The sequence below is a fragment of the Vulpes vulpes genome, chromosome 1, assembly GCF_048418805.1.
Source record: "Vulpes vulpes isolate BD-2025 chromosome 1, VulVul3, whole genome shotgun sequence".
Taxonomy (NCBI): domain Eukaryota; kingdom Metazoa; phylum Chordata; class Mammalia; order Carnivora; family Canidae; genus Vulpes; species Vulpes vulpes.
This window is the reverse complement of record NC_132780.1, coordinates 33,244,858-33,259,594: the sequence shown is the minus strand read 5'-3', so window position 1 is coordinate 33,259,594 and position 14,737 is coordinate 33,244,858. Positions and strand designations below refer to the sequence as shown.

Below are 14,737 nucleotides of genomic sequence, written 5' to 3'. Positions count from 1 at the left end.
ATCGGTGTCACTCTTGGAGAGTCCAGGCAGATTATAAAGCTGGGTTAATGCGCCTGGTTCAGACGTTTAAGCTTCCAGGCAACTCTGCATTCTCCCATTCAAACTCATGGTTGAGCAACAAGCAAGGATTTGTGGAAATCTGAGGAAGACCTCTGACATGAAGGATATGGACCAGAACAGAAGGCAGCACCCCATATGAAACTTGAGGACAAAAAAGGAGAAAAGACAAAAATCAGAGCAAAACCCCAAAATCCCACAGTTCTGAGAGCCTCACAGAGAAAAGAAATTACAAGTGTGAAATAAGGAAAGATGGCTACAAAAGGCAACCTCAGCGAACAAAGAAGAATTCTTAGAGAACACGATAGCAGAAAGGAGAATCTCAGTGGGAGGATTAGGAGAAAAACGGAGGAACTCTCTCTGACCATAGGACAGGAAAATAAATAGGTAGAAAATGAAGAAAGAAAAGAAAGAAAACAGGAGGACAAATCCAGGAGATCCTATATGCATAAAAGGAGCTTCAAAAATAAGAAAATAGAGGGAAGGAAATGTAAAAAGAATATTTCCCCAAACTCAAAAGCATGAGTTTGCAGATTAAAAAGTCCCTCTGGGGGCATCTGGGTGACTCAATTTGTTAAGTGCCTTCAGCTCAGGTCATGATCTCAGGTTCCTGCGATTGAGTCCCACTTTGGGCTCCCTGCTCAGTCGGGAGTCTGCTTCTCCCTCTCCCTCAGCTCGTCCCTCTCCCTCTGCCCCTGCCCTTGCTTGTGCTTTCTCTCTGTCTCTGTCAAATAAGTAATATTTAAAAAAAAAAAAAGTCTCTCTGAGTAGTCAACATGATGGCTGAAAACAGACCTCTCCCAACGCATATGATCATAAAATATCAAGACAAAAGGGGGAACTGAAGAGATTGTAAGCTCCTAGGGAAAAACATAGGCCACATACAGATGATCAGGAATCAGAACTGCACTGGATTTCTCAACAGCAACTGGAAACTAGAAGACAATGGAGCAAAGCCTTTACAATTTGAAAACAGAAATTTACAATATAGAGTTCTAGATCTGCTAACCTATCAAGTGTCAGGGTTAGAATAAAGACTTGCTTAACCGGGGATCCCTGGGTGGCTCAGTGGCTTGGCGCCTGCCTTTGGCCCAGGGTGCGAACCTGGAGCTCCAGGATCGAGTCCCGCGTCGGGCTCCTGGCATGGAGCCTGCTTCTCCCTCTGCCTGTGTCTCTGCCTCTCTCTCTCTCTCTCTCTGTCTATCATAAATAAATAAATCTTTAAAAAACAAACAACAACAACAACAAAAAGACTTGCTTAACCATGTGGGGCCTGGAACACTCTCCCTCATAAATCCTTTCCTTAGAAAGATACTGGAGGATGTGCTCTCCCCAAATGAGGTGGTTAGCAAAAAAAAAAAAAAAAAAAAGAAAAAAAAAAAAGGAAAATGTAGGTAGGATATGAGAAATAGGGGATCTGATATAGACAAGAGGTGGTTAGGATCCCCAGAATGGGGAAATGAAAGATTCCAACATAACATATGTGCCTCAGGCCCTACAGGGCAATTAGTCCAGACTGGAGAAGGTTAAGAAGGCTTTTGGGGGAAACTTCTATAAGACAAGGAAATTAACAGAACCTGATGCAACTGAATAGTTGGAAAAGCAATTAAGACAAATGGTACAGCGTCTGGGCTTCCATTAAGGACAAATACATGGAAAGCTAAGCAAACAGAAGAATGAGGTGGTGTTTATTACAAGGAAAACAAAGAGTCATACAGAGAAGGAAAGCAAACAGTATTCACACAGTCCTACTAGAACATTCAAGATAGATCAAAGCCCAAGCATGACGTAACTATACTGGAAATGGGAGTGGGGCATGGGGTGGGAAGTGTGTGTGTATGTGGTGGGAAAAAATATTAGCGTGCTATGTAGAGATATGGAATTAAGTGCCGAAGGAATCAGCTAAAAGAGGTGAAGGTGGTTGCATCTAGGGATGGGAAGGTGTAAAGGGAGGTGTATTAGGACTTCCTCTTTTTCCTAAGAAACTTTATCCAACTCTTTGTTCAACTTGGCGCATGGAATTTTGACACAAAACAATTAAAAATAAAAGGGCTGGATGACGCGGTGCCAAATGGACCCCGAGGTCCCCCAAACTCTTTCTGGGTGCGTTTTGCTGCTACAACTGTTGAAGCTCCGGGAGAGTGGGCAGGGAAAAGGTACACGTTGGCTTGGCCTTGGCACTCCTGTCTTCTCTTCTGTCACAGCTCAGGGATGACAAAAGGAATGAACAGTCACGGCAGTGAGAGTTATTAGGGCACCGACCCAGATGTGCTTGTGTATAAATAAAAGATAAAACAACTCTTCTCAGAGGAAGTGCTTCAATACACAGAAGTACTCTTCCATGGTGCTGAGGAACAATAGAAGAGAAGGCGGAGAAATCCTAGCCGAGCCCGCCAAGAGGCTGTCAGGATGACATTTCCATTTCAGCCAGGGCCTGTGTTGAAAAAACAAGTCTGGCCCTTCATAAGTTCAAGTCTGGCTCTAAGTAAGTTCTTCTGTGACCCTCCACATGCTAATTTTTAATATGGCTGGCCAAAAAATAATGAGGCCCTTTACATCATTATAGATTTCATCTTTATTACTTTATCCTTGAAAGCAGGCTATTAAATAATTACATTTTAGGTTAATGTTATTCTGACTTGAGATTTTATCACTGCCTCCTAATTCCCTCATTATTACAATTACCTAATCCCCACCCCCTCCCACGCCCACAACTACAATGAGCTAAGAGGGCTGGCTGGGTAGATGCATTTAGCGCACTCGTGGGGGGCGGGGCCTGTCAGTTTCTCTGAAATTAGCAAGTGCTCAGGAGCCAGTTTGGGGCTGTGGACTTCCAGGTGGAACTGTTCCATCGAAGACACCCAAGTCATCTAAATTACAGGGAGACAGAGCCGGCTATTGTGAGTGGAATCCCACAGATCACAGAGGATTGGTCAAAGGACCCGCTCCTCATCTTGCCTTGGCAGAAATTATATTTGTTACACTTTGTGTAGATTTCAGGTATATAGGAGAAGAAATTAAACATGGGATTCTGGCAGAACCTGGCACCAGAGGACCCATGGGTAGGGGAGGGACGGCTCAGAAGGCAAATGTGAATGCAGAGGGGGAACCTCAAAGACAGACCATGGTAGCTGAAGGCAGCTAAGAGGTGTGGACAAGTCTGTGTGCTGCCCTGTGTGTGGCCACTTGGGCAGGAGGGATCGAGGGTGACAGACCAATGTGCACAAAGACTGGCTTCATCAGAGCAGAAGTGGAGTGTGATGGGGACAAATCAGATGGCTGGAGAGGGCTATTTCCAGGGGCTGAGAAGGACCAAAATGAACTCTAGGCAGAGTGAGAGAGTCAGGAAGCCCATAGGATCTTAAAGAGAATGACTTTGCTTGGCTGCCGAGTCAAAGATCACTGTAGACTGAGGGAAGTCAAGAGCAGGTGCTGAGCAGAATAAGTTTGGTCTATGGTCAGAGGGGATGAGCTAGGCAGCAGGTTTGCAGAGGCTGGAGAATTCTCCAGAGGTATTACTGAATAGCTTTGAGGCAAGAGAGCTATGCTTAAGCTATGTCCAGGGAGGTTGGAGGTGGGAGCAAGAAACTGAGGTCCTGTTCCACTGTAATCGGAAAACCCCCTCATTATTGGTATGGTTTTGCATTTTAGGAATTTGTTAGGTTCTCTTAATTCCTTGAATAAGCCTATCTGTGTTTCTGATGAACCACAAAGCAAAGAAATTGCTTTATTCCTTGGGGAAGATGGAGGCAGAGGGGTATCTCCAAAGAACTTTTTTTCTTAAATTCGAGTGTGCATAAGAATTTCAGGTTGGAAGCAAAGCTTCAATGCACCACTAGGTTGCAAGCCGATAATAAATAAATAAATAAATAAATAAATAAATAAATAAATAATTTATTTATTCATGAGAGACACAGAGAGAGAGGCAGAGACATAGGCAGAGGGAGAAGCAGATAGCTTGTGGGGAGCCTGATGTGTGACTTGATCCCAGGACCCCGGGATTACGACCTGACCCGAAGGCAGATGCTCAACCACTGAGCCACCCAGGTGTTCTGCATAAGAATTTCTTGAAGAGCATGCTGAAGCCTAGATGTAGAGAATGGTCACACATGGACAGGTATCCCTCTAGAGGTTTCATGCAGGAGGGCATGGGCCTGGGAAGGTCACAGAGATGCCTCTACCACTGGCAAATCATTCTCCCAGAGATGTAGCACGAGTGGCTGAAGTCAAGAGAAACAGAGATGTTGTTTTTTGGTGTCAGAATTAAGAGGCAGAAAATGGATAAAAGGTAAGTTAGGATATTCACTGGTTGGCCAACATTCTGCCACTTTTTTTTCAATATGACTTGTCCATAAATTGGATCCATGAAAAATCTTTATGCACAAAAGGCACCTAGAAATATTACCATGTACCACTTCATCAAAAAATGTATTAGCCATAAAAAAATGAAATCCAACATGGATGGACCTTGAGGGTATTATGTCAAAGTGATGAAATAAAGTCAGAAACACAAATACTGGATGATCTCATTTGTGTGTGGAATCTAAACAGAAACAAAATGAACTCGGGGTTATGAGGTTATGATCCCGATGTCCTGGGATTGAGCCCTTCATTGGGCTCCCTGCTCGGCGAGGAACCTGCTTTTCCCTCTCCCTCTACTTGTGCTCCACCTGCTTCTGCTCTCTCATGCTCTCTCTGTGTCAAATAAATAAAATCTTAAAAAAAAAAACAACAAAAGAAAACGAACCCACAAAACTCAAGCAGAGAATACAATGGTGGTTGCTGGGAGGAGTGGAGTTGAGGGGTGGGTGAAATGGGTGACTGAGGTGGAGAGGTTATAAAATGAGTAAGTCACACGAGGGGGAATGTAATGTTACATCATGTTCACAGCATGTCAATAATACTGCGGTGTAAACATGAAAGTTGCCAACAGAGTAAATCTTAAAAAGTCCTCACCACACAAAAATATTGGGGGGTACCTTTGTATGGAAAGGGATGGTACCTCAACTTACCGTGGTGACTGTTTTGCAACATGCATAATCATCAAATCATTAGGTTGTACATTTGCAATAAAAAAAAATGCTACCTGTGAATTACACCTGAGTAAAAAAGAAAAAAACAACAAAAAACTAAATACTCAGCACTTTCCCTTTACTTTTTTAAGATTTTATTTATTTGAGAGAGAGTGTGTGCATGAGCAGCGGGAAGGGGCAAAAGGAAAGGTAGAGAGAGAGAATCTCCAGCAGATTTCTCACTGAGTATGTGGGGCTCTATCCCAAGATCCTGAGACCATGACCTGAGCTGAAACCAAGAGTCAGACACTCAACCGACTGAGCCATGCAGGCACCCAGCATGTCTCCTCTTTAGACTGTGATCTCCTGGGGGAGAGGAATCACATCTGCCCCTAGCACAATGTCTGGCATGTTTGGGGCTCAACAAGTATTTGTCGAATTTATGAATAAATGAATAAAAGATGGAGGGAAAAAATGTGTTCTCTGAATTAATGCTGAATCCTAAATTATTCCTCATAAAATGTCAGATATTTGAGAAATTCACTTCAATTTCCTGCCCATGCCAAAATCTACGTAGAATCATTTGAAAAGCTAATCACTTCAGAAGCAATTCTACAATTTGTCAAAAGGGGAAAAAAAAGGCATCTAGTAAAATCCAGGTGCAGATTATGTGATGTAAATCCTTTTTTTTTTTTCTTTGCTGGGTTTGGGGCAAAGGGGGGGAAGCTAAACCAACAGGCGTATTATGAAGCTTCTATCAAGCTCCAATTTTCTCTGCAGGTGCTTCAGTCACAACTGGGAAGGGATGTGACACCACTCTTAGGTTCACCTGTCATCCCAGCAGGCCTGAAATGGTCCTAATTCCCAAAAAAGAGATCTTCTCTTGGGAGGCTGGGTAATGAGGCAGATTTTTTGCTTCAGGATCCTGAGGAGTATTCTTCTTCCCCAAACATGTATCATCATTTGCTTGGTGACCTAGTTTCCTGATACTGGGGAGAGGTTGACTAAATCCTTTTCTTCATTTTTTTTTTAAAAAGGTAGTGACACCATATCCACCAGCCCCTCATGCGTGTCTGCTCTGGATCGAGTTATATTCAGTTGATGAGACGGGGCAGATGGGGTATTGTTGGCAATAAAATAAAAAGGCTTTCTGGGGATCCCTGGGTGGCGCAGTGGTTTGGCGCTTGCCTTTGGCCCAGGGCGCGATCCTGGAGACCCGGGATCGAATCCCACATCAGGCTCCCGGTGCATGGAGCCTGCTTCTCCCTCTGCCTATGTCTCTGCCTCTCTCTCTCTCTCTCTCTCTCTCTCTCTGTGACTATCATAAATAAATAAATAAATAAAAAATGTTGAAGGAACTCAACATTTAAAAAAAAAAAAAAAAAAAAAGGCTTTCTGCCTCCAAAATGTATCTGCTGCTCTGTCAGAGGGGGTCTCACCCAGACTCCCCAGGCTTACTAACCTCCTTGGGGAATTCTTGAGTTGAAGAACCTTTTTATCTATCCCATGTGCCTGCAATTCGTGGAGACGTTTTCTAGGCATGTTTGTAACCAGCATCCACTCCAGTGCAGTACCAGGGAAAATGTTACTGACCATCTGACAGACTTGTGGGTAAATACTAGAGTCTCCAATTATACAGATAATTTTAAAAATTTATTTTTTTTCACATTCACAAGCTACTCATTCTACTATTATTTTGGCACAGTAATAAAGTGGCTCTGTGATTCCTTCTACTGTGTAGAGTCTACATCCACTCCCATTCCAGCACGCACACTCCACCTTTGTCAAGTTTTGATCTCAGCAATCCCTTTTTTTTTTAAAGAGGTCTTGCCTCTTTCTTGTTTTTGCCCTATGTATTTTGGCTGTTATTTACAACCTGTTTCACCTTACCTTGCGATGCTGAGATCGAGTCAGCACACTACATCCCTCAGGCTGCTCTGGCCAGAGAGGAGGGGGTACGAGGGGAGAAGCCTTTGGTCCACCTCTCTCTCATTTTTTTTCTTTCTTCTTTCTGAGGGTAGTGTCTCTGAAGGCAGCTGTGTCTCTGCTGCTGGCCCAGCAATTTAGGTGATGTCCTCCTCTGATGTCCCTTCTCATAAGGTGCCAGCAGGTCCTCAGGTGGGGCCTCCTTCACGAGTCTAGGTTCCATAAGGTGGCAGGGCGAATGCCCAGAGCTGCTGCCCACAGTCATTTACCTGGGTTTCTAGAGCATTGCCTTTTTACGTGTCCAGCTTCAGTTGGTAACGAATTCTCTTTACTAAATTCTGTTTGAAATTCCAAGTGTGTTTTCCGTTTCCTTGACTGGATGTTCACTAATAAAACACTCCAGGATGGCGTTTTGAAAAAAACAATGAAGTCCTGCCCCTTATGGTGGAACTTATGGGAAGCTGCAAGGTGTTGAGTATGGAATTGCTGGATTATTTTAACAAATACTTTGATGGTGCTTGCTAGGTACCAGTGCTTCCCCATTACTTTCTCAACTAATCTTTGTAACAACCGTTTGGAGAAGCAGTAAAACAATCCACATTTCAGGGACGCCTGGGTGGCTCAGTGGTTGAGCGTCTGCCTTCAGGTCAGGTTGTGATCCCTGAGCCCCGGGATGGAGTCCCACATTGGGGTTCCAGCAGGGAGCCTGCTTGCCTAACAACATTAGAGAGCTAGAAGGGGTGCCCTCACTGGTGGTTTATAATGAGCATGCAAGACAAAGGCCTGGCTGGAGATAATGAATGGTGGTGGTAATGGTCTGTCTGCAAGGTAGAAGTAACCAGACTAAGGACCATAGAAGCACAAAGAGTCTGGAGGAGTCAGATTCAATATCCAGCACCCACGGGAGGGCTCGGAATGATATCCTGCATCAGCAGGCAGCTGCCATGTGCACAGCAGATGCCAGAGGCAGATGCTGTCCCTCCCTTGAGGTTATGAGTAAGGATCTGGAATTACTAGAAAGTTCTGGCCACCCACCTCCGTTCCCCCTCATCTTGTAAGTAACAAATGTCCTTTCTTAACCTTATCTTGTCCACAGAAGATATAGGATTGTCTAAATCAAGCAGAAATGTATTTAACAAAAGTCTCTCCTCTATAGTCATGTAAAGATGTGGTGTCTACTTGAACGGCTGGAAATAAAAACTTGAGGAAGGAGCTATTTCAGGTTGCTTGTGGATTTCAGTCAGTATGTCATATTTTTAGTGTTTGAACACTGGGGCTCTAACATCTTGAGAAGCAAAAATCCTCACTTACAATCACATGGAGAAAGAAAAGGCAAAATGGATGAGGGAGAGTAGACCTCATTGTGGGTGTCACCAAATTTCCATGAAAAGCATCATCGTCTCAAGGGCACGTGATCTGAAACGGGACAGCATGGGTGAGGGTGGCTGGTGCCTCGTGCTCAGTATCCATGCTGTGCATGGAAACCATGGCTCCACTTGGCTGCCACTTGACCTTGGGAAAATGACTTGATGTTGTGAACATGCCTCATCTATAAACTGGAGATAATAAACATGATGACAACCTTACAGGGTGGCTGGGAGAATGAAATCACTTTGATGCATGTAAAGAACTTAACATGGAACCTTAGTAAGGCCCAAGAATTAGCTATTATTATAGTTAGTAATATTATCAGATGGTTTTGATGGTTTGAAGTACAAACACTGCTATGATAAAAGAGTTCCCATAGCCATGATGTTCTTTTATAAAAAGAGATTATTTATTTATTTGAGAAGGAGGGGAGGGGCAGAAGGAGAAGGAGAGAGAGAATTTCAAGCAGACTCCATGCAGAGCACAGAGCCCGATGTGGGGCTTGATCCCATGATCCTGAGATCATGACCTGAGCTGAAACCAAGAGTTGGATGCTCAACAGAATGCATCACCAAGGCACCCTGCCATGATGTTCTGAATAAGCAACCTTAGCCAATGACTTAGAACAAACGTCATGGGCAGGCATTCATATGAACCCACCACTTTGTCTAACAGAAATACTTTAGTTATTAAGCAGCAAAAAATTCGCTCAGTTATGAGCCATAATTCATGTTAGGAAAACCGGGTCCATCAATCTTCCTGCACAGCGCACACAGCAAGGACAAGACAGAAGGACAAGAGGCTGTCAGTGAAAGGATGCTAACAGTGGAGAGAATGTGAGGCTTGCGCCCCAGAGCGCTGTGTTCCAGTTAAATCCTACTGGTGCACCGTGTGACCTTGTGGCAGCGTGTCACAGAATGCACGTGTCTTTGTGTTTCCCTTTCCTTGTCTCTTAGACAAGTCTGTAAGGTAACCGGTCGTTCCACCTCGGCTCCACCCCTCTCCTGGGTTTATGAGACTCTAACAGCAGGAAGAAAAGTACACAAAACAACAGTCAGATCTCCTGGGTCAGCCTCTGAGATCTATGACGCTGGACTCATCACTCCAGGAGACTTTGCCAGCTATCTCTCTACATGCAAATGACCAGCAGTGTCTCCTCTGATACAATGGCCTTTCTTAGAACACTCCAAATGCCCCCAGGGTGAGCCAGCTATTTGCAACAGTCACCAGTAAAACATGAGACCGGCAAGGGCAGCAATGAAGGTAAAGGCAAGTTTGACAGGGAAGCTCTACGTAAGTTGGGATGCAGTAGGATTCTCGATACTTATGCATGATCAGAGCACCAGCTTTGTGACCAACGGTGCAGGAAATCATGAGGGAAATTAATATTCATGAGTGTAGTGGATTTCTGCTTTAGATTCTTCTTAATTTTGAGAAAAAACACACTTGCCATTGCATTTCTTAGAGCTCAATGTATGCCTTCTCTAAAAGAACAGAGCTCTTACAGGGAAAGAAGAATTCAAGGATCAAAAACTCAGAATTTAAATTGTACCATCTGATTGGGAAGGACAGACCCACAACACATTTTCTCCACTCCTACGAGCTGCGTGCTCTAACACTGATCTGCACAGTGGAAGTTCACGAAAACAGGTATCCCTGGTCATCAGGTTAAAAATATACTTTATTTTTTAAAGGATTTTATGTATTTATTTGAGAGAGAGAAAGAAGGAGAAGGGGAAGAGGCAGAGGCAGAGGGAAAAGCAGACCCCTCTGCTGAGCAGGAAGCCCAATGTGGGGCTTGATCCCAGAACCCTGAGATCATGACCTGAGCCAAAGACAGATGCTCAACCATCTGAGCCCCTCAGGCGCCCCAATATACACTTTAAAAATGCTATTTTTTGCTTCTTACTCAATTTTTGGAATATACTAAAAAAATTAAAAAGAACAGATTGCTATCAGAGTTTTTGCAGTGACAAAGAATAATCCCTCAAAAAGGTGAATAATTCAGAGACAGTTTTCCCACTGCAATATATAATTTAGGTATGGAGACATCCCAGCACTAACTGACACCTTTCAGAGTGAAGGATTTTAAAAAGACTGACAGAATGACGACCGCTAGTGGAAGCATTTATGGCTTATTTAAGGGCAGGGATGTAGAGCTTAGAGTTGGAATGGAAAAAACAGGCCACCCGCCTTAACAGAACAAAGATTCATAGACAGAAAAACCTAACATGTGAATTATAACATCAATATTCAACTCATTCTCTTTCCAGGCTATTTGGATTAGGTTTTAAAACATAGTAGGCTGGAAGAGATTTAGAATAATGTTTGTTTATCATCTCCAGAGACTTCACATAGGTCTAGGAAGGCTCTAAAGGGAAAAAAAATGATGGAAAGTATGACAATTTTTTTTTCAGTTTGCTGGTAAGGCTTCCCTGTAGAACAACTAGGGTTGGGCATGGTGGGGCAGGTAGGGATACTGATTCCCAGGAGTTCACAGGCTATTAATTTCTTTTGAGCACCTCTGTGCCTTTTTAGCACCTTTTCCTTATGATTGCCCTAAGGCACTGGGTAAGATCAGAGGCACGTCTTTGGCTTCTCTTCTATCTCCAGGCTAAAATCAGAAATGTCCAGGGGGGCAGGTAGGCAACATCTCAGGTGAACAAAGCAGAAGGTGGTGACTCAAAGGGCCTGTGCTTCTCTCCTCCAGCTGGTAAATGCTAAGTGGGGCCCAAAGTAGTGATTTTTCAAAAGGACCTGGGTATTTTAGTGAAACTGCTTGATTTTTAAATTATAGCTTATTTAAAAAACATTCTGGGGTTGGGACACCTGGGTGGCTCAGAGGTTGAGCGCTTGCCTTCTTGGCTCAGGGCGTGATCCTGCGGTCCTGGGATTGAGTCCTGCATCGGGCTCCCAGTAGGGAGCCTGCTTTTCCTTCTGCCTCTGTCTCTGCCTCTCTCTCTCTCTGTGTCTCTCATGAATAAATAAATAAAATATTAAAAGCAAAACAAAACATTTTGGGGTCACCAAAATGCTTTTTGTTGGCTTGTGGTTCATTGGCAGGGCACCCACTTGATTGTGGCCAAGGCAGCAGGGCTGCTGGTGGCCAGTTTGGTGGTGTCATCCAGGGGTGATTTCCTGATGTCCAGTCCAGAGTCTTTTCATGGACTCTGTAAGCATCTAATTCCCTGTATTAAATCCCTTTCTTCCTAAGACAGAGCAGTTTCTTGTTCCTGTAACCAATCCCCGACCGGCAGCTGTGACATTCAAATTACAACTTGGAGATATAATGCCAAGGAAGATTTGCTTTAGATGATTCACTTCAAAAAAAGAAAGGGAAAAATACCGCAGATAACACTAATGTTTTTCCCATCCAAACATATATGATAACTACTATCATCATGAATAAAAGTACCAAGAATTATGCCACAGCCTGGGAGCATGCAGTGCCCACACTGGCCAGGAAGGAGGCAGTTCCAGATGGTGAGGGACCTCATGAATACCCCAAAATTGAGCACTTCTGGCTGAGAGACTGAATATTGACCCACAACCACTATCATTAAAAAAAACCCAAAAAGCCCAAACCAAGCAAAAAATCCTTTTATTCCGGTGTTGAAAATTCTAGTAAATAATTTAACAGCATATCCAATTGTGCGCCCTGGATAATGAGAACAGTAGCAAACAGTAGGAAACCACCATGGCTTCACAAAGAATTGTTTTCGACCTTGTAAGAAACTTCCTATGACTTTCCAGCCATTTTTCCAGCCGCTATTTATATTGGAGAACAAAACAACGGTGCTTAGCTCTACCACAGAAACAAGAAAGCTGTTGCTTGACTAATTTACATAACAAATTTGAATATTTAAGGTACACATTAATGTAAGGGATAGGTCACTTTAAATTCGACTCACCCAAGGAAGCTAACCAAATTTCTCTTACGGTTCAGATGAGCGGAATAATTTATAATGGAGCCTTATCTGGTGACCCTTCCAGCAGAGCTATCTAAGCAAAGCTCCATGAAGATCCATGGCTCACCCTGCCATCTGTTTCACTTCTCCAGGCCAAGGCTGGCTACCTCCTCTGCTACGCCCACCCCCACTATGTCTCTAGCAGAGAAGGAAGAGAATGGCAACAGAAAACGATTTCTCCAGAAGCCCCAATGACCACACGTTAACTTGCCAAAAGAACAAGCTAGAATCTATAAACATATATGTTACAAATGAGTCTACCATCTTGAGTCCTCTTTCTACAAGTGAGCCAGGCTGCATCCCTAGGGGTAGAAGATGACTTACGGTGTAAGAAGCACTTTGCCTACACAAATGTGATCTTGATTCTCAAGAGTTGGATTTTTAACAAGAGCTAGTCCATAATTTAATAGATAATTATCAAGAACATATATAGTAGACCCTGCCTGGCAAGTGGGGCTAGTTACAGAACTGCACATATGGAAAGAGAAAAAAGTCAAACAGCTAAGCCCACAGACAACATTGTGGTCCTTTTGTAAAGATATCATCTTCTATTATTAAAATCAACATTTGACAGTGTTTTGTTTAAAAAGCACACATATCTAATAATACATTCTCCATTTAAGAAATTACAGTAGTCCTCATCCAACGCTCAAATCTTAAATCATTACATGTGTGAGAGTCACTGGATTAGCTGCCTATGGCTGCTGTAAGAAAGGATCATGAACTGACTGGCTGAAAATCACACAACTTATTATCTTGCAGCTCTGGTGGTCAGAGTCCTAAAGTTCAAGGTGTTGGAAGAGCTGGCTTCCTCTGTGAAGGCTCCAAGGGAGCATCTGTTTCCTTGCCTTTTCTGGCTTCTAGAGGCTGCCTGCACTTCTCGGCTCACCACCCTGTCCTCCACCTTCAATGCCAGGCATGTGGCACCTTCCAAGGTATCTCTTTGCCCTCTCCTTCTGAAATCACTTCTTTTTGTCTGACCCTAATCTTCTGTCTTCCTCTGACCAAGACCCTGTGCATAATCAGATTTTACTGCTTGAGGACAGACTGGCATACCGTTAAGAATTTTTAGGAAGGACACATTTAATGTAAACACTTCTTAGCTTCCCTGTGGGTTTGAATTTGGTGTGACTCCGTGCTCTATGAAGGAACATAAGGATAAAGTTATCTACTGCCTGAGTATTAAAAAAACTATATATATATATATTTTTAGACCCTGTGATTTCATTGAGACAACCTAAAAAAATTCAAGACACTTTTCCCATCTCAGGATCTTTAATTTAATCACATTGGCAAAGTCTCTCTTGCTATATGAGGTGACACTGTCATGGGTTCCAGGGATTAGGACAAGGGACAACTTTGAGGGACCATCTGCCTACCACAGTTACTAAGGTCATTCAAATAAAAAGAGAATATTCAAAGGTATTTATAGTTATCTGCAATATTAACCAAGAGTACTTGCTTAAAAAAAATCCATTCCTAAGAAATTATTAAAAGAAATAGATGAAAGGTCTTCTTCCCTAGAACTAAGTATATAATTTCTATAGGACATAATGATTAACTGTGGAGAAAAATAATGAGGGTTTTCCCCTGGATGTGCTTGCTTCTTGCCACAGTAAAAATCAAGCATGTTCCCTCTTTCTCTTACTTATAGGGCAGGTGATAGTCCCATCTTGGTTGCCAGGGACAGCATATTCTAATTCAGAGATACTTGTCTAGCTGTGATGCTGATGTAATAGCCAGATTGGTAATATGATCATGCTAAGTCTCACCTGTTTGAATAGAGCGCAGTCCTGTCATGTGGACAATGTTCATCGACATATAAGGAAGAAGACGAAATGGTGGTTGCCAAGGAAGCAGCTTCAAACAGTGATGGGGTGCTAGGCACCAGGTCTGGCCTGTGTCGGGATCCCAGTGCTGGGTAACAGAAGCACAACACATACTCGTGAATCTCTGCAAAAAATGGTGCTCTAATATGTGTAATAATTTAAATTGACTCCAAAGCATTCATTTTACATTATCAGGTTGCAAATTAAATTATGAATTCACTTCACTCTTCCGAACTGCCGCAGACATGTAAAATAGCTTCTTGCAAACAGGTTAACCAGAAAGGAAATGGCATTAATTTACAAAATGGCTTATGGAAATGACATTATGAATGTTCTTTTAAAACCTAATAAAGTGATTTACTGTTTCAAAAGATGATATAAAATGCTTGTAGGAGCTTAAGGAGATAATTCGACAGAGATTAACAAGATGATTGGCAAATGTAGAGACACACAGGGAACCTGCTTTCCCTCCCTAGGATATGCGTGTATCTATCATTCTCAATTTAGATCTAAGTGCTCAGACTTTTTAACAGCCAGGGAACAAATGCTTCCTAGACTAACAGCCAGCTATCTCTTA

General features: G+C 42.9%; 1 protein-coding gene across 2 annotated transcripts in view; it reads right to left on the bottom strand.

Moving 5' to 3' along the window:
- PIP5K1B (phosphatidylinositol-4-phosphate 5-kinase type 1 beta) overlaps positions 1 to 14,737 on the bottom strand; it is a 296,745-nt gene that overhangs the window by 54,356 nt on the left and 227,652 nt on the right. For both annotated transcript variants that reach the window (XM_026001576.2, XM_072762266.1), the window contains exon 13: positions 14,104 to 14,248. In XM_026001576.2, the coding sequence (XP_025857361.1) occupies positions 14,104 to 14,248 (145 nt within the window). The remainder of the gene's footprint in view (positions 1 to 14,103; positions 14,249 to 14,737) is intronic.